Source organism: Aquarana catesbeiana, linkage group LG02 (assembly GCF_042186555.1).
Source record: "Aquarana catesbeiana isolate 2022-GZ linkage group LG02, ASM4218655v1, whole genome shotgun sequence".
Classification (NCBI taxonomy): Eukaryota; Metazoa; Chordata; class Amphibia; order Anura; family Ranidae; genus Aquarana; species Aquarana catesbeiana.
This window is the reverse complement of record NC_133325.1, coordinates 588575331-588598090: the sequence shown is the minus strand read 5'-3', so window position 1 is coordinate 588598090 and position 22760 is coordinate 588575331. Positions and strand designations below refer to the sequence as shown.

The following is a 22760-nucleotide window of genomic DNA, read 5'->3' as shown; positions in this document are numbered from 1 at the left end:
TATCAATGGGAAACCTGAGTCAGGAACAATGAACACAACCACCTTAGCGTCACATCAGAAGCCCCCCCTCACATTAGAAGTCCTTCTATTACACCAGAGCCCCCCCCCCCCCCTTTCGTCACCAATTCAGGTCAGAAGCCCCTCATATATGAGTCTCCCCCTCACATCAGAGTCACCCCATCATCACAGAGCCTCCCCATCACACATATTCTAGCACTGTCATAGTTATCCTTGTTTCAGTACTTACTGAGTCACTGAACTTCAACAAGCAAGGGAATAAAATGTGCATATGCTTACTTCTGTAAAATAACAAGTTCCTTTTAATAAGGTATTAAAACTGTATGTATATGCCTGTGCATATAAGAGATATGACACTACAATATTTTCCTTTTTTTTTTTTTTTTTTTTTATTTTATAAATCCATAACATGATCCAACAGTGCCTAAATGAAATCCCGGGGTTTAGTAATGGTACCGCTAGACATAAGATCTAGCCAAGTATTGGCAATTTGATAAGTCTGTATCTATGGGCAGTTTGCAACTACTGAGGACACTTTAATTTCCTATTAGTTTTGGCTTCTTATATTGGGTCCTGGATAACAGTGAGACCCCTTTTGGACTAAGTGCCGGTTCACACGGGGGCGACAAGTCGCCTCCCGTTCTGTACAATGGAACCGTTCTAATCGGAGCGACGCAAGTCGCTCCGACTTAGAAAAAGGCTCCTGTACTACTTTGAGGGCGACTTGGGGCGACTTGCATAGACTTCTATACAGAAGTCGTTTTGCAAGTCACCCTGGCAGTCGTGTGCAGGTCGCCTCGGTGAGGCGACCTGCAAGTCGTGCCGCCCCTAGTGTGAACCGAGCCTTAGGCGTTTTTCAGGCGCTTTTGGGCTAAAAATATCGCCTGTAAAGTGCCTGAAAAACGGCTCCCCTGCAGTCTCAGTGTGAAAGCCGGAGTGCTTTCACACTGAGGCAATGCGCTGGCAGGACGTTAAAAAACTCCTGCAAGCAGCATCTTTGGAGCGGTGTATACACCGCTCCTTCACCGCTCCTGCCCATTGAAATGAATGAGCAGTGCCACCTGTGATGAACGCAGGTGTCAGATCCCTGCCATCCTTGCTAACTTGCAACAAAGGACCGGCCAATCTCACACCACGCTGTCACTTATGTAACAATGCCACTCTCAGCTACGCCCAGCACAAAGATTTTCCAGCTTGCGGGACCACAATCTAGGTGCGAGCAGCCTGAAAGTGATTGTCACTGGGCTAATTACTCAATTAACCCTTTAACTGCCACCACCCCCGTTTAAAAGACCGAGCCGGGGGAGCCTCGTAATTTTAGCAATACCAATTATAATTTTAGAATAAGCATCTGCCACACACACTGCCACCACAGACAGGTCTGCTCAGAGTCTTACTCTATAACAGTAGCGCCCTTCAAGAGGCAGGTTCGTTTATAGCTTGCATAGGTAATCGGTTCTCAACTTGGCAGATGTTCATTCTTGGATGGTAAAAAGAGAACTGACTATTGTCTTGGCATCTCCTCTTTTCTGTCAAATCAAAGGGGGTGTTGACAGCGACCAGTAACCAATCGTCTGGTCATCTTGTTTAGGGGTTGGTTGCTGGGAGGTGTCTACACTTATGACCACGTCCCAGGTACACTTTGTGATACATATTCATATATCTGCATCTATAGTGTTTACAGACTCCAAATATCCATATTATTATTCAGCGTGAGATTTCCTTCAAAACACATCTAAACATGCCAGATCTCCAGTATATAGTCTACTGAGGAGGAATAAGTGGTACCAGTGGTTTCCCATATGACATGACATAGGGGTGTCTAGACTTGAAACGTTACAAATTATCTGAGGAAACTATATATGTCCATATTATGGCTGTGCTATTACTAAGTCAGAAGTTATGAAACATGCTGAAATTTCATACTTATGCCACTGCTTTAAGCTTTATGTGTATTCAGACATTTACAACCGGGGCCTATTGGGTCTCTGAATGGAGAGGGTGACAGTTTTACGACAGGCCTGAACATTCTGCCCTTTCAACAAGCTGTTTTTACTGACCTAGCCTGGTTCTGTTTTCTCTGTTGAGATAACCTTTTCTTTTGAATTTTAAAAGCTTTGAATTCCTAAGATGAGGGAGGAGGGAGTTCAGATGTATCTGTAATGTACACAGTTAGCCAAACTGTCATGGCTGCCTTCCAAACAATATGGCAGCTAGCTACAGCGTTTCATGTCCAGTACGTGATATCGTTACACCGCCATTTTAACCCTTTTTCGGCCGCTAGCGGGGCTTAAAAGCGCCCCGCTAGTGGCCGAAAACCCCCTGCAAAAACAACAATAAAGCGCCGCTAAAAATAGCGGTGCTTTACCGCCGACGGCGCCGACGCCCCAGTATGAAAGCAGCCTGGGAACTCCCCGCCATAATTCCCAACTCCTATCCACCTGGCTTCGCCTGGTACTTTTCCTATAATATAAAATAATTAATTTTTTTAAATCCAATAGGAAGAGCATAACCACTTATAATGGACAGATCTAAGAAATCAAGCGAGTAACGCGGTTTACGAGCATTTCGCAATACGAATTATTATTTTGTTAAAATACTAACTTGGTTTGAGAGCGTTGTCTCGCAAAATGAGCAAGATTCAAGCCTCTGGGGTGTGCAGTACCGCATTTGGCCAGTGACGCTCGGAGCCGTTCGGGGCTGTTTGAAGCCGCTCTGAAACACATGGAAACACTCCATTCCCGAATGTCTCTGAGTCTCGCTGAATGCATCCAATCGGCTCCGAGTGCTCCCTGAGTATTTCCGGTGCACCCCACCTCTGTTTACATGCAGTACTGCATACACTAGCATTACCACTGGAACAGATTATCTGAGTTTCCATTATTTCCTATGGGGAAACTCGCTTTGATATACAAATGCTTTGGATTACGAGCATTCTTCTGGAACTAATTATGCTCATAATCCAAGGTACCACTGTATTCCCCAAGATATAGAGGAACATTTTGTGTAATTTACTTATATGCTCCCCAAAAGGAAAGAATTAGATGGTTTAAGGTTGACATACATGTTTGGGTTTCTCTTGTTTCAGCCCCACAGGCTGGAGGATGATTGGATGTAGTCACTGTTCAGTTGATAATTTTTCACCTGGTTCCTTCAGTTTTTTTTTTCATTAACTTTTGTGGAGCTGGATGATGCCACCAGGGCCACCCACAACTCAAATCTGATGAAATTAGAGCTGGGTATGGCCAGCTTAACATTCCAGAATTTACTAAAAATTACCATATCATCTTTGAATGGACTGACCCCTTAAAGCCAGCCATGCATGGACTGAAATTCAGCCAGTTCAGCAGAGATCAGCCATATTTCAATCCAGGTAAGGGCAGGGAGGTTGTACAGAAGTTTATCGGTAGATTGACTTCTGTACAACTGCCCTGTCAGATTTGTTCCACTGGATCGGTGCTGCTGGCTATAGCAGCATATTCTGATGGCAGGGGAGTCTGCCCCACTGTCAAAATACAATAGCTCAGTGGGGAGGATTCCCCCATCCACACACCTAGTCAAGTCATTTTTTTTCTCGAGTTGAAGGAAAAAACAAAGACTAACCTATGGGCCGCATAAAGCCCCGTACACAGGGGCCGACTGTTGGGCGGCATTGGCTGCTTGAATAGAAACCTGCCAACATTTGGCCTGTGTGTACTGTAGCCGGGGGGGGACAGTAGCAGGCTTCTGTCGACGGGGCATGACCGAAAAAGGTCTGCCGACCTACTCCCGATCAGCAATCTCAGCCAATGGCTGATCTCCTGTCAGAACCCAATAGAACAGTAGGGGAGATCGCTGTACTAATGTTGGATTGTTAGTACAGCAACTCTGACCTGAGCTTTTTTTTTTTTTTTTGTTCAGGGTAGAACGGAAAAAAAAACTAGCAGTGTGTACTAGGCTTTAGTCTGCTCCACTTCACTTAATGCTTAACTCCAGTTTTCTTGTGACTTTAAATAGTTTGTTAGAGCCAAGCTAGTCCAAAGGAACTATTTACTTTGCTAACAGATTTGTCTGCCGTGTGCTCTGTATACAGTTCTGTGTTCCAGCAGCGGGATGGGGACTTCTAATCCTGTTCCTGGACCAATATCATGTCTGACTAAGCACTGTCCAGGCATTAACAGGAAGCATTGTATATCTTTTTTTTTTTTTAACAAGAAAAAGCATTGTATATCATTAATGAGTACAAGGTTTTATCTGATTGGCTGAGGTGGAGATATTGACGTCATCCACCCGCTTTTCAATCTCAGCCAATCAGTGGAAGCCCTTTATGCATTGATAAAATAAAAGCCTTCCTCTGAATGGCTGAGCAAGGGACAGGAAGTGCTCATACCATTGCTGGAATACTGGCTGTATACAGTATTGTATGTAGATGATGCTACATACAGTTTATACTATATTATTATTATTTCAGGTACTTATATACAGGCCTTCAAGCGGACACATCTGTTAGCAGTGGCAGACGATGTGTCCGGCCCCTAATCTACATGCAGGGCGCCAGGCGCATGGATTCCAATAAGGGGTTTTTTTTTTTTTTTTTAGAAGCACATGATTACAGCCAGAGGCTCTAATTGGCTTCAAAAAGGGTGGGCTCCGGGCGCAGCAAAATCTGACACATTTTCTCATGGTTGTACATAATTTTTTCTCTTTTATTAAATAATATAAATAAATGTAAATATTATCTTTGAGGTTTCTCATGTTTGCTTTTAGTTTGCCCCAAGTGTTTCTGTAATTGTATTTCTCTTTTTAGGAAAAAGACCTTATATGTCTGTAGCACCCTCTACCATAGGTAGGTGCTAGAGTGAGGATTTTTTGGTAAGGAACTGTCAGTACGGGTAAATTTAGGAAGGCCTATGCTTCAGGCTAGGCCTGTGTGTTTTGACCTGGGGGCAGGGAGTGGTTAGTGTAGCAGTGGGTGTAACCACCTGTGCTTCAGTGCTTGAGCGCCTCCCTTGATTCCAGGAAAGAATGTTCAGAAAGGGCCTAGAACTAGAGTGGCAGGCAGCTCATGTAAGGAGCCCTGACCAATCCCCAACTGGAATTGGCAGGGGGCAGGCCTCCCATATAAGCTGAGGTAACAGGCCACTGGGAGGAGTTGTCGGCCGGGAGAAGTGGAGAATAGAGTACTAGACAGCAACAGGAGGGCACCCCCATCTGGGGGGGTGTGCCGATCGCGGGAGGAGGCCCGGGAAAACTGTGAGGGAACTTCACCCTTACACGGTCATGGGTGAAGTCCTCATCTTTACAGGGTCATTGATGAGGAGTTCCTGGAGCAGAGGGTCGGAACATACGGTCCAGTTAAGTTCTCCATCATGGACTCAGGGCAGAGAAAGGTCGGTGAGTGTACCACAGTGGAGAGCTGGATGTGGAGACATGACAGGACATGACAGGAAGTGTGGGAGGGAACCTCATCTTTACACGGTCATGGATGAAGTCCTCATCTTTACACGGTCATCGATGAGGAGTCCTGGAACAGAGGAGAGACTGTGGGGAATAGTATCAAATCGATGTGGCCCGAGGGCGCAGGATTTGCAGGCTGGACTAGCTGGGAACAGTAGTCCACCATTCAGCACATGCTACTAAACTACTAGGCCTGAGGGGAGAGGTACTGCAGACCTCTGGTCTAGTAGCAGCAACTAATCAGAGTCAGCATTAGAGACTATTCAGAGTGGTTTCTTTTGCATAAAGTAGAGGATGTGTCAAGAAACATAATGTGCTACAGAATAAGTTTGTGCAGGAGGGAAGGATTCCTGGGAGCAATAGTCTGCAGGAGTTACGCAGAGGAGGAGCAATAATCTGCATGGTGATGCAGGGAAAAGACTGTAGATGTTATACATGTGCATCATCTCTTCAGGGCTCAAACGAAGTATTTATAAATATGATGGCAAAGTAATTCGATCTATGGGCATCCTATATATCCTTTCCTCCAACCAAGTTATATCCCCCCAATAAACAAAAAACAAAACAAAGCAAATGACTGTTCATTGTCTCAGAAGTGATATATGGAGGTCTGGCAGCAGGGTGATATGGTGGATGTTAGTTACCAGTGGCAACTACACCGCTACATGTCCTTTGACAATGAGCTAGAAATGTCATGAAGCTTATTGTGTGGAGCCTATTTCCATAGCTTTCATATGAGCTCATACAGCTGCTCCACACAGGAAATTCCCAGCAAACCAGAGTATCCAGGAAAAAACTCATTAAGCATATGTGGCTCTGTGTCATATTAGCCGTATTCACAAACAACCGCTGGGTTTTATAGGCAGACGTCCATGTAAAAATGTTTACCGTCTCTCTAAGTGTAGGGATTGTCATTACTTACAGGGATCCTTTAGGTTCCCTGGGCACTGACATAAGAAAGACAAGGAATTTGAGAAAGGACAAAGGTTAAAGGTCACCGGTAGACTGGGAATGTCTGTATTATATAGCATGAGAATTCCTTTCAAATGGAAGTTAAGCAGCCCTGCCCTTCATTTACAAGATGCTCTTTAAACATGCGGCCCCACAAAATGAATTTTTCATAAACCTCCTGCATTGAAGGGGGCACCAGACAGCACTTGGAATTAATGGAAGCCACTTATTATCATTATTCAGTGAAGTATATTCATTATGTCTATTTTGAGATCATCATACAAAATAGTGAGTTGGATTTAAGTGAGCACCACTTCCGTGATTTTAATTCCACAGTGTCATTGAAACGGTCACCATTAGGATGAAGAAGATCATCTTATTTCGATTTATCCAGCTAGAGTTACTTAACATCCTCCTGCCAAATCAGCCTACTATTTTCACAAACTCCAATTATTTTGTCTTTGGTTTCAAAATTATCAAACGGTAGCCACATCAAAACAACAGATACTAAAAAAAATAACTATACTGGTAGACACAAAACTATCACGGTTTTGGGTCTTTTTTTTACATTAATATATTCTTTAAATCTTTTAAAAAGTTAAACTTTTAGTAACTTTATAAACCTGCATGAATACATTCATAACAGAAAAGCTCCACCTTTTTTGTTATTAAAAAGCAATCCTTGAATTTCATAAAGTGAATTTGTCTAGACTGAGATGCTATCAGTCGTTGAAGGCCGGAATAAGTATTTTGCTCAGTCTTCTTCCACCCAGTGATCAGCCAGCCACATCGTACCTCTCTAATGCCCCGTACACGCGGTCGGATTTTTCCACGGAAAATGTGTGATAGGACCTTGTTGTTGGAAATTCCGACCGTGTGTAGGCTCCATCACACATTTTCCATCGGATTTTCCGACACACAAAGTTTGAGAGCTTGCTATAAAATTTTCCGACAACAAAATCCGTTGTCGGAAATTCTGATCGTGTGTACACAAATCCGACGGACAAAGTGCCACGCATGCTCAGAATAAATAAAGAGATGAAAGCTATTGGCCACTGCCCCGTTTATAGTCTCGACGTACGTGTTTTACGTCACCGCGTTTAGAACGATCGGATTTTCCGACAACTTTGTGTGATCGTGTGTATGCAAGACAAGTCTGAGCCAACATCCGTCGGAAAAAATCCTAGGATTTTGTTGTCGGAATGTCCAAACAAAGTCCGACCGTGTACGGCGCATTACAACGAACAGGGTGAGAGGTCTCGCACCAAGGGGCTGAATTGTGTCAGACATTTGTAAACATAGCCAAAAAGCTCAACATATACAAGGAATCACTTGCTTTTGTCATCTCTGAGCCAGCATTTTAGTCCAGGAAGTGAATGTTGACCTTGGATAATGCCTGAATGGTTCTATTCTTCTGATGAGAAAAATAGATGGGAGACATTGTCAGGGAGTGTGATCTCAAGGAGAGGTAATAAATACCTGTAAATGTTACTCTGGCCACAGTTCGATCGAAACACAATTGATTTTCAATCCAATTATGGCCATTTATGTTCGAGAGAAGTTGATCTATGGATCAACTTCTCACAAATGGGCTTGTTGGAATTTTTTTGGTCAATTAGTGTTTGTTGCCTGAATACAATAACACAGCGGGGAAGATTCCTCTATCCACCTTGCTTGTGTGGATGGGGAAATTCGTTAATTTTTTTTCGACCAGTCTGCTGGCTGAGTGAAAAAAACGGAGCCATGTATGACCAGCCCTATACTCATACACTAATCAGCATGCATGAACTTAGCATGAGAAATATATTTGATGCCAGGCCTATCAGGTCCATTTCTTATGTATGACATTTTTAATACAGGGTGAAACTATGATACACTATTCATACAGCATTACTAGTTTTCTAACCCGAAGTCGCAGTAGAAGCTGCTTGTCTGTTTCTGCCTCATTCTCATAAGACCCCTTTCACACTGAAGGCACTTTACAGGCGTTTTTAGCACTAAAAATAGTGCCTGTAAAACGCCTGTAAACTGCCTCCCCTGTCTCCGCAGTGTGAAAGCCCGAGTGGTTTCACACAGGGGCGGTGCGCTTGGAAGACGGAAAAAAAAGTCCTGCAAGCAGCATCTTTGGGGCGGTGCGGGAGCGCTGTATACACCGCTCCTAAACCACCCCTGCCATTGAAATCAATGGGCAGCGCCTGCAAAGCGATTCGGCAGCGACGCTTTTCGGGTACTTTTAACCCCTTGTTAACCCCATCTTTGGGGTTAAAAGCCCCCCCCCCGCACAGCGCAGGTAAAGCGCTGCTAAAACGAGCGGTGCTTTCCCGCTAACGTGGCTCGCGCCCCAGTGTGAAAGGGCTTTTATATTGACACGAGCAGGCTTGGAGGGGGATGAGTTTTAGTGTGTAAATACTGGAGCTTGAAACAATAGACTTTTTCAACAGAGCAGCTAAGGGAAGACAGGTGAACACGTGAAAAGAAACTCCACCGACTGGGCTGTAAAAGTAATGTTTGATACTTAGCTGAACAAAAGCATAAAACTATCTTTATAAGTAGCATTAAACATATTAATTAAAAAAACACCATACATTAGCTTTGATTAGAATTGCTGGAAATCAAAGTACTACTAGCAGTCTATGAATCATATCTGAGTCATGTCTTAAGCCCACTTATGTGATTAAAGTGCAGTACGATTGTGATGCACGTGGAAACTGCGGCTGAATATATTTCATCTCCATTCAAAAGAAAGGGGGCTGCAATAACTTGTGAAGTTGCTGTGAGGTATGTTTACCATATGGCCGCCACATGGTAGATAGATCACACAGTAACTGCACTGTTGTCAGCTATGTGTGCCTTGTGTTTCTATAAGCAGTGTGGTTGGATATGGTTATGTGGAGACCACATGATAAACTGCAGTGACAGATTCATTTACCTCTGTGGTCACCATTTGTATCAGTATACAAGACAGAGCAAATTGTGTTTAGGACCCTATGATCTTAGGAAGGAAACAAACCATAAAAGCTTCCACAATATGCAATTTTACAAAACAGTACCTTGTGCAAAAGTGTTTATACTGTATACTAAAAGCATCATCTATAGAAAAGGGAAGGAGATGTTCTGCTGTGACTAGGGTAACCACATTTCTAAACTGCCATTCAGGAACAATCCCCCCCCCCCCCTCCAAAAAATGATTTTTGACATTTTTTTTTTGCTGATTTTTGGGGCAGGGGCGTATGAAAAAAGATTGTGGTGAACAGTGGATATGTCTTAAATTGCGCTAAATATTGGCTTAAAGGGGGTGTAGCGAACAGAGGGTGTAGCCACATTGTGTTAACCATGGAAGGGGCTTAAATTTAAAACCCACCCTACCTTACAACAATCCTTTCTATCCACTGCACCTTTCCACTGACAGTTTAAAGTAGCCCATCCTACCTATAGCAAACCACACTATCAACACCACACCAAAGTGGCCCATTTTATCTTATGCGGTGACCACAATTTTCAGGTTTGTAGCATAAGGCCGGCCATACACGGTTTGAATCTTCTGTTAATGGGCAGGTGGAAAGTACTAAGTTGATCAATCTTGTTCCTTGTGCAATATACAGTATGTACAGCAGGATATATTATTACCATACTAGGATCTGAGAGCACGATTGTGGAAGTCAGAGTACATCCACCTCTAATATTTCAAATGTGTTCCAATATTTTATGAAGGTACATGGTGGGGACATGTCTGACTTTCATTCCACAGAATGAAAAGGGTACAGCCGAGTCCTAGAGAAGGCAATGTCCACATAAAACTGCTAAAGAGAGAAGCCCTGTGGATCTTTAGATTACGTACTAAGGCTCCACAGGGCCTTGATTTCAGGTAGGACATACGTTTATTTCTGTAATGATTACATATTAGGAGCTACGTTTTTTTTGTGTTGCCCACCTGACACCTTTCATCCGCTCTCTGAAAAGTGATTCCACTACCAGATACCTGTCAACTGCCCTCTGCAAAGCGATTAATTGTGGAGCAGTGACGCAACCACCCTACACCCGCATGCAATGCATGTGTTGTGGCGCAGTGGGGCAATATTTACCAGGTCAGTTGTTAAACCCCTCTGAAAAGCAGTCCAGCAATGATTGCTTTGCTTTTTAGAGGGGTGGAAAGTGCTTTTGCACGTGTAAACCTAGCCCTGCAAATAATGACAATGTCAACAATGTCAAATCTTCATTATATGGTAGTACCTATGCCTTGGGACAATTTTAAAGCTGGGTTACAGTTTTCCAGTATAAAGAGTACATCCTAATGTAAGAATGTAATATACATACAAAAACAATTTAGACAAATAGGTATTAGGTAAATAATAGAGGCTGTATGTTATATTTACTAACTACTAAAACCAATGGCCACTGCTCCATACTCTTACTACGAGACCTTTCTGTGGCCTTTGATACTGTTGACTACCCACTACTCCTAAATAAACTCCACTCCCTTGTCCAAGATTTGGCTCTCTCCTGGTTATCCTACTATCATTCAGTGTCACCTACAACTCTGTATCCTTCTCTCCACTTCCTCTTTCTGTAGGCTCTCCCAAGGCTCTGTTCTTAGACTCCTTCTCTTCTCTATCTATACCTCCTCTCTCGGTCACTTGCTAACCTCCCACAACCTCCAATACCATCTCTATGCTGATGACACTCAAATGTATTTCTCTACTCAACTCACCCCTTTAATCTCTTCTTGCATTACTAAGTTACCAATTACCAACTGACATATAAGCATGGATGTTGCACCACTTCCTCAAACTAAATCTTTCTAAAACCAACCTTATAATATTATCCCCCCCAGGTTAGTGCCCTCCTCCCTGACTTTTCCATCAAGATCAATAATCTGACTATCAGTCCCCCATGACAGGGTACTAGGTGTAATCCTAGACTCTGATCTCTCCTTTCAGCCCCAAATCCAATTGCTGCCAAAATCTTGTAGACTTCACCTCCGTAACATCTCTAAAACTGGGCCCTTTTTAACTAACGAAACCACCAAGCTCCTCATTCACTTCCTTGACTATTGCAACTTCCTTCTAATAGGCCTACCTCTACACATACTAACAACAACAGACAAAACCATTCACAACTCTGCCCCAAGCTACATCACCAATCTTGTCTCAAAATATCCCCCAAACTGTCCTCTCCGCTCCTCCCAAGACATCCTGCTCTCTAGCCCCCTAGTCTCCTCCTCCCATGCTCCTCTCAAGGACTTCTCCAGAGCCTCTCCCATCCTGTGGAATTCTACCTCAGTCTGTCTGGCTACCTCCAACTCTTTGCACCTTTAGGTGATCCCTGAAAACTCATATCTTCAGTGAATCCTATCCACATAACAAATGAACTTTTAATTCTGCCATCAACTCATCCAATACAGTTATTATATTTTTGTATTACCGTATATACTCGAGTATAAGTCGAATTTTTCAGCCCTTTTTTTTGGGCTGAAATTGTCCCCTTCGACTTATACTCGAGTCACCGCTGTCTGTCTGCATGATCAGCGTGTCATGCAGGCAGACGGCGGCCGGCGTGTGATGATAGTGTTCGGCGGCTATTCCAGCATTCAAAAGCCGTGCCTCCTGCTCGTCTGTGATAGGCTGAACAGCTGTCAGTGTACAGCCTATCACGGACATTCTCTCGTCCTCGTCCGTGGTATGAGAATGAGAGAATGTCCGTGATAGGCAGTCAGCGGTCAGCCTATCACAGACGAGGAGGAGGCGCGGCTTTTGAACTGTGGAATGGCCGCCGAACACTATCATCACACGCTGGCCGCCGTTTGAGGATGGAGATCGCCACAGGGAGGCTGGAGATCGCCACAGGGAGGCTGCACAGGACACAGGTAGGCTGCGCATTCACACAGGACACATGCACACAGGACATGTACAGGACACATGCACACAGGGACACAGGAACACAGGGACACAGGACACATGTACAGGACACACATGTACAGGACACAGGACACATGCACAGGGTACAGGTAGGCTGCACAGGACACAGGGAGGCAGGCAGCTGCAGATGGGCATTGTTGACCCTCTGCATTTCTCACCCTCGTCTTATACTCGGGTCAATAAATTTTTCCCAGTTTTTTGTGGTAAATTAGGGGCCTCGACTTATACTCGGAACGACTTATACTCAAGTATATACGGTACTTTCCCCACCTTTATTAGGTTGTAAGCTCCTATTAGCAGGGCCCCCTAACCCTCTTATATCGTATCATATTGTAATTGTTCTGTCTCCCTTTATATTGTAAAGTGCTGCACAAATGTCACTATCTAAATACTGAATAATATTAATAATAATAAAAATAATATTCTAGAGAACTTAAAATAATGCTATTTTGAGGAAATCCCAAAACAAACATAAAATCACAAACATACAACAAGGATTAATATAGCATAATAGACAGTAAAACAAAATGTAGGAGGGCCTAACCCAGGAAAACTTGCAATCTAAGGCTAGCCATACATGGTTAGAATTTCATTGGATAAGGATCGTTTTAAAGTTGTTGTTTGATTTTCTAATGGTTAATGGAGACATTTCAACAATCATTTTTGACTGCCACGATGATAAAGGCAAAGGATGTAAAATGTTTCTCATTTGTTTTTTATCTGAACGACATTCTGTGAATGTCGTTTTCATTCAGGAAAAATCGTATGTATTGAAATGTACGCCTGTTAGGTAAAGTTTGATCTGGAAGCAGAACTTTCATTCTCAGTCATGATCATTCATTCATTTTTATATATGATATGTGGTAGGGTCACATGCATAACATCACTTGTAAAAAATCAAACATTACATTTCAAGCTATTGGTATGGTTATCGAACAAAATGTTTAACCCATGACAACCCCAGAATTTTTTTAGCAGCATGTTAAAGGGGTTGTAAAGGTCATGTCATACTTACCTCCTCTGTGCAAAGGTTTTGCACAGAGTGGCCCCGATCCTCCACCTCTGGGGTCCCTCAGCGGCACTCCAGGCTCCTCCTCTTCTCGAGTGCCCCCGCAGAGAGCTGCTTTCAAAGGGGGCACTCTATCCAATGAGGACCCGAGACAGCGGCTGGAGCTGCTGTGCTCGTCCCCGTCGCTGGAAAGATCGGGTTCAATTAAGTAAAAGGGGGGCTCTGGGGGGCAGCTGCACTACAGAAGGTTTACAACCCCTTTAAGCTGACCATACACTATACAGTCTAAATAGTATAATCCCTGTACAATATTTAGATTCACCAAAACTATGAAATATGTGGATAATCTTAAATAATGCATTCAATAGATACCAAATCAGGAATGCCTTGCACTACATAGTCGATGATAGATCTAAAGGAGATTGTACAATCAGATTGTATACTGTATGGTCCGCTTTAGCCTGGACAAAGCAAATTGGTAATTTTGAAAAGTGCAGTAACCTTTAGCAACGAATAATATATATTAGATTTCAGTTTAATGTTAGGTGATGAAGTCTTATAACAGTCTGTCTGGTTGCTACGAGTGATTGTATTTTGCTTAGTACACATGCTTAGTTTACTGAGTACCAGTAATATATTTTCTAATACAGAAAGCAGTATAATATATGTTTTATTGGATCACATTATCATTAAGAAAGGTAAAAATGAATAACATTCACATTTATTAATATCCAACAAATCTCAGGTTCTAGATGCTGCCTAATGAGAATTACAGTATTTTTCTTTTTTTACACACCAATGTGACCTGCTTAATATTTTTATTCCTATTACTCTTACAGTAAGCCTGGTGGGCAAAAATAGTACAATGCTGCCTCTGATGTAATGACTTGGCTTTAGGGGGAACCCATGGGGGACAATCGTGAATGCTTCTGAGGTCAGAAGCAGTTGTTATCACAACAAATATTGGAACATTTCTGTGCAGAGGGGCTAATCCTTCACTTTTAACTTCACAGCACATGTGCTGTCACCTGTGTTGCACAGTAGCTCCTGGTGCAAGCTAATGTCAACCCACCTGTCATTCATAAGGCAACATAAGCCTGTCTGTGGTCACCCTAATATACCCTTATAGTCTGCTCAGACTGAGAGAAAACAACAGACACTCTGGGGTCTATTCACAATGTCAGCAAACTGTGTGAATCTTGGGTGAGAGTTGTGCAAATTCTGTGTGAATACATTTAGACCCTTCTCTGTGACTAATTGATTTTGTCTCAGCAGTCATTTAAAAGGACTGAGTACTGCTTGATATATTGGCAGCCACAAAAGGAGAATGTAGGATTTTTAGAAGTAATACAAATCTGAAAGTCACCTCAAAAACTATATTCAGGTAAAAGTTACAATGATTTAAAATGTGTACTTTTTCAAAATACCCCTTTATTTCAATTAAGTTTAACTACAATGTACAATGTATGCATTAGATTTCAGTGCCAGGAGGTTGTATTTTTGTTGTAGAGCTCCTAGCACAGAGAACAAAACCATACCCTAAGGCTGGCCTTACAAACTGGGCCATACCCTAAGGCTGGCCATACAAACTGGGCCATACCCTAAGGCTGGCCATACAAACTGGGCCATACCCTAAGGCTGGACATACATGGCCCAGTTTGTTTCGTTCAGCCAGTGGGCTAAATAAAAAACAAAATTAACTGATTCCCCCATCCACACATTGAAGGTGTATGGGGGATTTCTCCCCACTGTGTCATTGTTTTCTCACATTGTGGAGGTAGGGAGACTCCCCTGCTGTCAGAATACACAGATCAGCGCTGCAGCCATTGGCTGCAGGTGCTGATTGAGCGGCTAAAATCCGACAAGGCAGTTGATCGACTTCTGTTCAACTGCAGTGGCCACACATGGATCGAAATTCGGCCAATTCAACCATGTATGGCCAGCTCGAGGCCCCTATACTAAATCTTGCCATATACTGACAGATTTCACACTGCAGGCTGAATGTAAAGAAATCTAACAGATTTCTTTGTCCACACTAAACAATGCAATTAGACGAAGGCAAACATTTTCCACCATCTCCTTAGATTTTTTTTTTATCGAAGGATGTTGGAGAAAGTGGTGCTGACAGGACTACCCACTTATTGATTTTCAGCCAGTTTTTTAGGAAATTCGCTCAGTGTATGCATGGCCAGCTTAGTTCAAAATCCCTACACTAAAGCTGGCCATACACTAGAAAAATTTAGATAGAAAATTTTTGTTTCAGGAACATTTATTCAATTTTTTAATCATTATTGGGGCCAAATCAATTATTATTTTTATTAATATTATACAGGATTTATATAGCGCCAACAGTTTGCGCAGTGCTTTACAAGACAAGGGCAGACAGTACAGTTACAATACAATTCATTACAGGAGGAATTAGAGGGCCCTGCTCATTTGACCCCTTTCACACTGGAGCGCTTTGCAGGCGCTACATCGCTAAAAATAGCACCTGCAAAGCACCCTGAAAGAGCCGCTGCTGTCTCTCCAATGTGAAAGCCTCGAGGGCTCTCACACTGGAGCGGTGCGCTGGCAGGACGCTAAAAAAAGTCCTGCAAGCAGCATCTTTGGAGCGGTGAAGTAGCGATGTGTATACCGCACCTCCACCCCTCCGGTCCATTGAAATCAATGGGCAGCGCGGCTATACTGCCGTCAAAGCGCTGCCAAAGATGCTGCTAGCAGAACTTTTTTTAGCGTCCTGCCAGTGCACCACTTCAGTGTGAAAGCCCTCGGGGCGTTTTCAAATTGGAGAGACAGCAGTGGCTCTTTCAGGGTGCTTTGCAGGCGCTATTTTTAGAGCTGTAGCGCCTGCAAAGCGCCCCAGTGTGAAAGGGGTCTAAAAATAGCGGCGCTTTAACGCCAACGCACCCACCGCCCCAGTGTGAAAGCGGCCTTAGAGCTTACAATCTATAAGGCTACTTTCACACTGGGGCGGTGGGTGCGTCGGCAGTAAAGTGCTGCTATTTTTAGCGCTGCTTTACCATCAATTTCGCAGAGCTATTCGGCTGCTAGCAGGGGCGCTTTTAACCCCCCGCTAGCGGCCGAGAAAGGGTTAAAACCACCGCAAAGCGCTGCTGTGCAGCACTATGCCGGCAGTATAGCCGCGCTGCCCCATTGATTTCAATGGGCAGGAGTGGTTTAGGAGCGGTGTATACACCACTCTTTCACTGCTCCAAAGATGCTGCTAGCAGGACTTCTTTAGCGTCCTGTCAGAACACCGATCCAGTGTGAAAGCCCTCTTGGCTTTCAAATTGGAGAGACAGCAGCGGCTCTTTCAGGGCGCTTTTTTTAGCGCTGTAGTGCCTGCAAAGCACCCCAGTGTGAAAGGGGTCTAAGGAAGGGTCAAGTGATACAAAAGGTAATAGTTGTGGGGGAAGATCTGATGGAGAAAATAAATGTACAGTTGTTAGGCGGGGGTAGAATAGGCTTCTCTGAAGAGATGGGTTTTCAGGGATTGTCTAAGACTGGGTTCACACTTATGTGACTTGGATGCAGGTTTCCCCATATCCAATTCTCATGACAGGAGACTGTGGCCGGTCCGCATATCGACGGGGCGGCTGCATAGCAGATTGCACAAGGGCCCTATGCATCTTTGGCTCTGTTTCAGGTCCAAATTCAGGCAAAAATTCAGGCCTGATTCGTCCCTGAAATGGAGAACAGGGACACACCGGACGGACCCCTGCTGTCAGCCGATTTCAGGGTGAACCCAGCCTAAAAGCAAGCAGAGTATGAGATAGTCGGACAGATTGAGGTAGGGAGTACCAGAGGATGGGAGAGGCCCGGGAAAAGTCCTGGAGGCGAACATGGCAGGAGGTGACAAGGGAACTAGAGAGCAGGGTTTGTTTTCGACCACAGTGACGAGGAAATTCAAAGGAGAAGGATGGAAAATTTTTCTCCAACAAATTTTTAGCACTGAATGCAGTTTTCATTCAGGAGATTACATTCATTCCAAAATGAAAAACAAATGAAATTTAGAAGTACTTTCAAAACAACATTCCTCAAGTCATCAAATGTACTGCTAAGAATTTTTGTATGAATGTTCATAAGAATATTCGTTTAAAATTCTACTAGTGTATGGCCAGCCTAAGCCTCCCTTTCATGCATACCTAGTAATTCCTCCTGCACCAAAGGTTGACCTTCCAGTGCCCCAAAATACTGGCATCAAATTCCTATCCAGTAATAGGGTACTATTGCAATATATGTATTAACAATAATGATTACTGACAGTCTATAATAACGGTTCACTGTAAAGTATAAAACCTAGGAAATTTGTCCTGACAACTAAAAAGTGTTCATCGGTCTACTATACATTTTGCATATAGAATGTACGATAAAAAAATTATGTCTCTATGATTATTTCAAAACAAAGGCATGTATTATCCTTTATTCACTATTTGACTTGAAACAAAGTTTCTTCTTATGATTCTTATATCCAGAATATGTTTACTGACCGCTATGTATTCCATCATGGAGGACTGTCATGTGACACCATCCATACCTCTATTCTCCAAGTAGGTGTGGGGAGCTCCCAGCTGTCCAAATAACATGTACTTATGGCCTTGACATGTCTGCCATCAAAATACAGTTATTTTTTTTTTTGCTAAATGATCCATTCAGGTTTGTATGTGTATGTCAATGCATTATGCAGTAAGTCACAGGTACTTAGAATACCTGATAAAGAAAATGTTCTACTTTTTGACACTCTTTAGAAAAACTAGCCACCAACCAAGCTTTAAAGGAATAGTACAAGCTAAAATGTTATATCCAGAATAAATGAGCCCCTGCAGCAATTACTAAGGTTATATAATTGTATCAGACAAAAAAAAAAAATATATTATATATATATATATATATATATATATATATATATGTATATATATATATATATATATATATATATATATATGTATTTCACAGTTATAGTATATACCTCCTATTACTGAGCTCTTCTCTGACATTCCATAAGTGAACCTTTAATACTAGTATCTAACAATTATTCTAAAGGAAGTGTGTAGATAGATAGATAGATAGATAGATAGATAGATAGATAGATAGATAGATAGATAGATAGATAGATAGATAGATAGGATATTGGTGCAATGTAATTGAACACCTATTTATATACAGTATAGCCAAATATATCTACATACATTTTAAATAAACATACTTTGCAATTAAATACAATAATAGTAGCACCTATGGCAGTATATGTGTAGATTTCATATGTAAAACAAAAGATATAAGAGGTTTTTCATATACAATATCAACTGCTTGAAGAGCTTGCAATCTGTTCATTAAATGCACAGACATAGTAGGACGTAATGCATTATTTGCACATATCATGTATATGTAGTAATGATGTGTTAATCCTGTTACTGTTTCCCAGAATCCCACCAGACCGGTTATTGTTTTAACTCACCAGCTGCAGGCAGCAGATCCCAACCAAGGTACATCTCCCAGTGCATTTGCCCATAGTGGATAGATTTGGATCCTACAAAAGCAGTCTTTGGAGTAGACAATCCTGATATGCTAGGGAAATCCTTACAAATGTCAGCTCCTCAGCCTAGCATCTTCTGCATTTTCCTTGGCAAGAAAAGGCCTTCTTGGTTACAGGACCATGTTTAGAAATGCCACCCTACAAATCTACATGCTATATGGGAGAGGAGGAGCATTCAACCTTATGTCCTCTTTGTGTTGGTCTATTGTGTGTTTTGTGTATGAGAGGGGGGAGGATAGGAGTGGCAGGGAGAGAGGACAAGCCACACACACCCACCCACCCTAGAAGGATTCACCCAGCCCTCCTCTTCTTTAGTAAGTATTAGGAACATGCTATTCACTCCTTCCTGGCCAGACCCTGGGTGTGGAGAGAGGAGGAGGTAAATGAGAGAGGGGGCTCACACTCACCACTTGCCACCCCTTTTTTTTTTTTTTTTTTTAAATATACACCAGAGAATGAACGACAGATGCAAAATCTCTTTTGTTAAATTGCAGGAGAAAAGCGGATATATTCGGTGTCTGCTGGATGCAGTATTGTACAAGCCCTGCATACTGGCCCATCTATACTCAGCATCCAAAACGTATATAAGAATTCGATTTCATATGAAGTCTCTGGGTATGCATGTAATGAATCGAAGAAATGCTTTGTTTTGGTTTTGTAGTGTATGAAGCGTTCCGTTATCTCCCCCCCCCCCCACCCACCCACCAGCCGCCTTTCACAAAGCTATTCTGTAATTCACTGTGGTTTGTGAAATTCATTATTCCCTTCTCCTGTGACACCATCAGAGAGAAAAGCTGTTTACTGCCCCCTTTCACCCCTGACCAGCTCTGTGGACCTTCTACAACTTAACCAAGTTAGCCTTCTGTCTTGACATTTTCATTAGGTGCTTGTCCACTACACCAACCAACCAACCGTCTAGAAAAGATTGATAATACAAAGTGATGATCAATCACAGGAAAAATAATTGTCCACCCACAGACTCTATGCATGTGCGCTTATCTACTGTATATATATATATATATATAATTAATAATATTAAATACATAATATTTATTTAGAAAGATCCGCCCGCAATCCCATGAAACCAAAAAGTCAATCAATAATGAAGAAGTAATTACTCACTAAGCATTTTTACAACAGTAACTGTGTGGAACACTTGAAGCAGACCTTCACCCTCTTCGCCCACTTTCCATCATTAATTTATGCTTACACATCAACATCTCCCCCCCTTCCTGTTTTCATACAGTTGCACACTTACTTTTTTCAATACCATTTTTTACCCCCCTCCCCCATGGACTTGCTGGGATTTTCGCCTAATGCCCTGTACACATGGTCGGACATTGATCAGACATTCCAACAGCAAAATCCATGGATTTTTTCTGACGGATGTTGGCTCAAACTTGTCTTGCATACACACGGTCACACAAAGTTGTCAGAAAATGAACGCGGTGACGTAAAACACGTACGTCGGGACTATAAACGGGGCAGTAGCCAATAGCTTTCGTCTCTTAATTTATTCTGAGCATGCGTGGCACTTTGTGCGTCGGATTTGTGTACACACGATCAGAATTTCCGACAACGGATTTTGTTGTCGAAAAATTTTATAGCAAGCTCTCAAACTTTGTGTGTCGGAAATTCCGATGGAAAATGTGTGATGTGTGACCACACATGGTCGGAATTTCCGACAACAAGGTCCTATCACACATTTTCCTTCGGACAGGGCATTAGTCAAAATGGCATCTTCAGTTGCCTGCAGCCTCCTGTGATACTCACATAAGCATCTCAGGAGGCCTCAAGATACTCTAAAAGGTCTAATCATGGGGCCAGTCCTGGTTCTTGCAGCTGGCCCCCAGATGACATGCTGTAGTGCATGCACATCTTCAGGGACTCAGCTGCAAAAACCTGGAAGAATGTATAAAGGGGGCACAATATGGGCCCACTTGCTTGAGATTGTGGCCACCCCTTCCCATTATTTCATTTATTTTAATTTTCGGAGGACAGCATTCAGCCTAGCAGGTATTTTGGGTGCTGTCCCCTTTAAGTTTTTTCAGAGCCAGGATAGCGGCCAAAGGGAAGCCAGGGAATTTTCTGGAAAAATTGGGAAAGGTTATTTAAGGACTGGGGGGGATAAGGTTCTCCCTCTTTCCCGGTGGTCAAGACAGGAAGAAGAAAGCTCCTTCCCTCCCACCCCAGTCGCGAGCACTTTCATGTGGTTGGGTCACCCTGGCATTCCAGGGGGGACTGTTTATTTTCTATGTAAAATATGTAGTACTGCTGCTCGAGTTCCAAAAACTGAGCAGCAAGAATTTATGTTTATTTGAATTCATGATGTAATTTGGTTTATAATAAAAGAGTAGTGAAGGATATTTAATGTGAAAAAACCAATAAAGTCTTTATTTTTGCTATATTGTATCTGGGGAAGAGCGTTTTGGGAGGGGTGTGGCATGCAATCTCAATAGCTAGCTACCGATGATGTCAGAGAATAAGATGGTGGAGCGGGAATGGGGTGCACACTACAGAACACCTCCCGATTGACCAGGCGTGTGAGTATTTTTTTTTGTGGATAACCGAACAAAAAAGATGCAAAAAAGTGTGTGTGCGGTGTGGGAAGGGGGGTTAGGATGAAGTTCCTCTTTTAAGTGGACACAATTTAAACCAAATATGTTTTCATTATTTAAGTCATGCAACTCCCACAGGCACTTAATCCAGGAATTCTATGCAGATATTAAAGTATACACTTCACAGCTGAACTCCAGGCACATACACTATATTGTCAAAAGTATTGGGATGCCTCCCTTTACAGGAATTTTAAACACGTTGTAAACCCTTAAAAATAAAACCTGTAAGACAAAGGCATTATTATGAAATACCTTAAAACGAAGCCCTCCAGCGGCACCCGCACACCGCTGAGATTGCTGACATCTTCTCCAGTGTTTCTTCTGGGGTTTGCGGGCTCCAGCACTGTGAGTGGCCGTGGGATTGATGACTTCACTCCCACGCATGTGCGTGGGAGCCGCCGTTCACGGCACAGGGCTCTGAAAAACCACACAGGCAGCCGTTCCTTCAGAGCGAACGCGCCAATGATTTCACTGGCTGCATGTAAAGTAAATATTTCCTAAACGGTGCATGTTTAGGAGATATTTACACTACCTATAGGTAAAATTCAGTAATAGGCATCCCAGTCTTAGTTGATAGGGTTCAATATTGAGTTGGCCCACCCTTTGTAGCTTTAACGGCTCCAACTCTTCTGGGAAGGCTGTCCACAAGGTTTAGGAGTGTGTCTAATGCCATGTACACATAGGTGGACTTTTCGACCGGACTGGTCCGACGGGACGAATCCGCCGGACAATCCAACTGTGTTTGGGCTTCATCGGACCTGCAGCGGACTTTTTCGGGCAAAAATCAGATGGACTTTAGATTTGAAACATGTTTCAAATCTTTCCGACGGACTCGAGTCCGGTCGAAAAATCCGCTCATCTGTATGCTAGTCCGATGGACGAAAACCGTCGCTAGGGCAGCTATTGGCTACTGGCTATCAACTTCCTTATTTTAGTCCGGTCGTACGTCATCACGTACGAATCTGTTGGACTTTGGTGTGATTGTGTGTAGGCAAGTCCCTTTGTTCAAAAGTCCACCAGAAGTCCGTCGAAAGTCCGTCGGAAAGACCGTCGGACCTTTGATGCCGAAAAGTCCGCCGGTGTGTACACGGCATTATGGGAATGCTTTTTTTTTTTTTTTAATTTTCAGTTTATGCAAACAATAGCAGCCCACGCAGGAGCTGAACAGTAACTGCCCATGCAGGGGCAAGACTTAAAGTCACAGTAACATACCATAACTTTAATTCTATGTTCAACTTAACACAGACTACTAAACTACTACCCCAATGTGGGGAGAG

General features: G+C 42.9%; 1 protein-coding gene across 1 annotated transcript in view; it reads right to left on the bottom strand.

Annotated features, from left to right (window-relative positions):
- The window catches only part of LOC141128763 (sodium/potassium-transporting ATPase subunit beta-1-interacting protein 1), a 68969-nt gene extending 49421 nt beyond the window's left edge, over window positions 1–19548 (bottom strand). Inside the window, exon 1 of the mRNA XM_073616238.1 lies at window positions 18788–19548. Coding sequence (XP_073472339.1) covers window positions 18788–18841 — 54 coding nt within the window. The 5' untranslated portion in view covers window positions 18842–19548. The remainder of the gene's footprint in view (window positions 1–18787) is intronic.
- Window positions 19549–22760: the final 3212 nt, after the last annotated feature.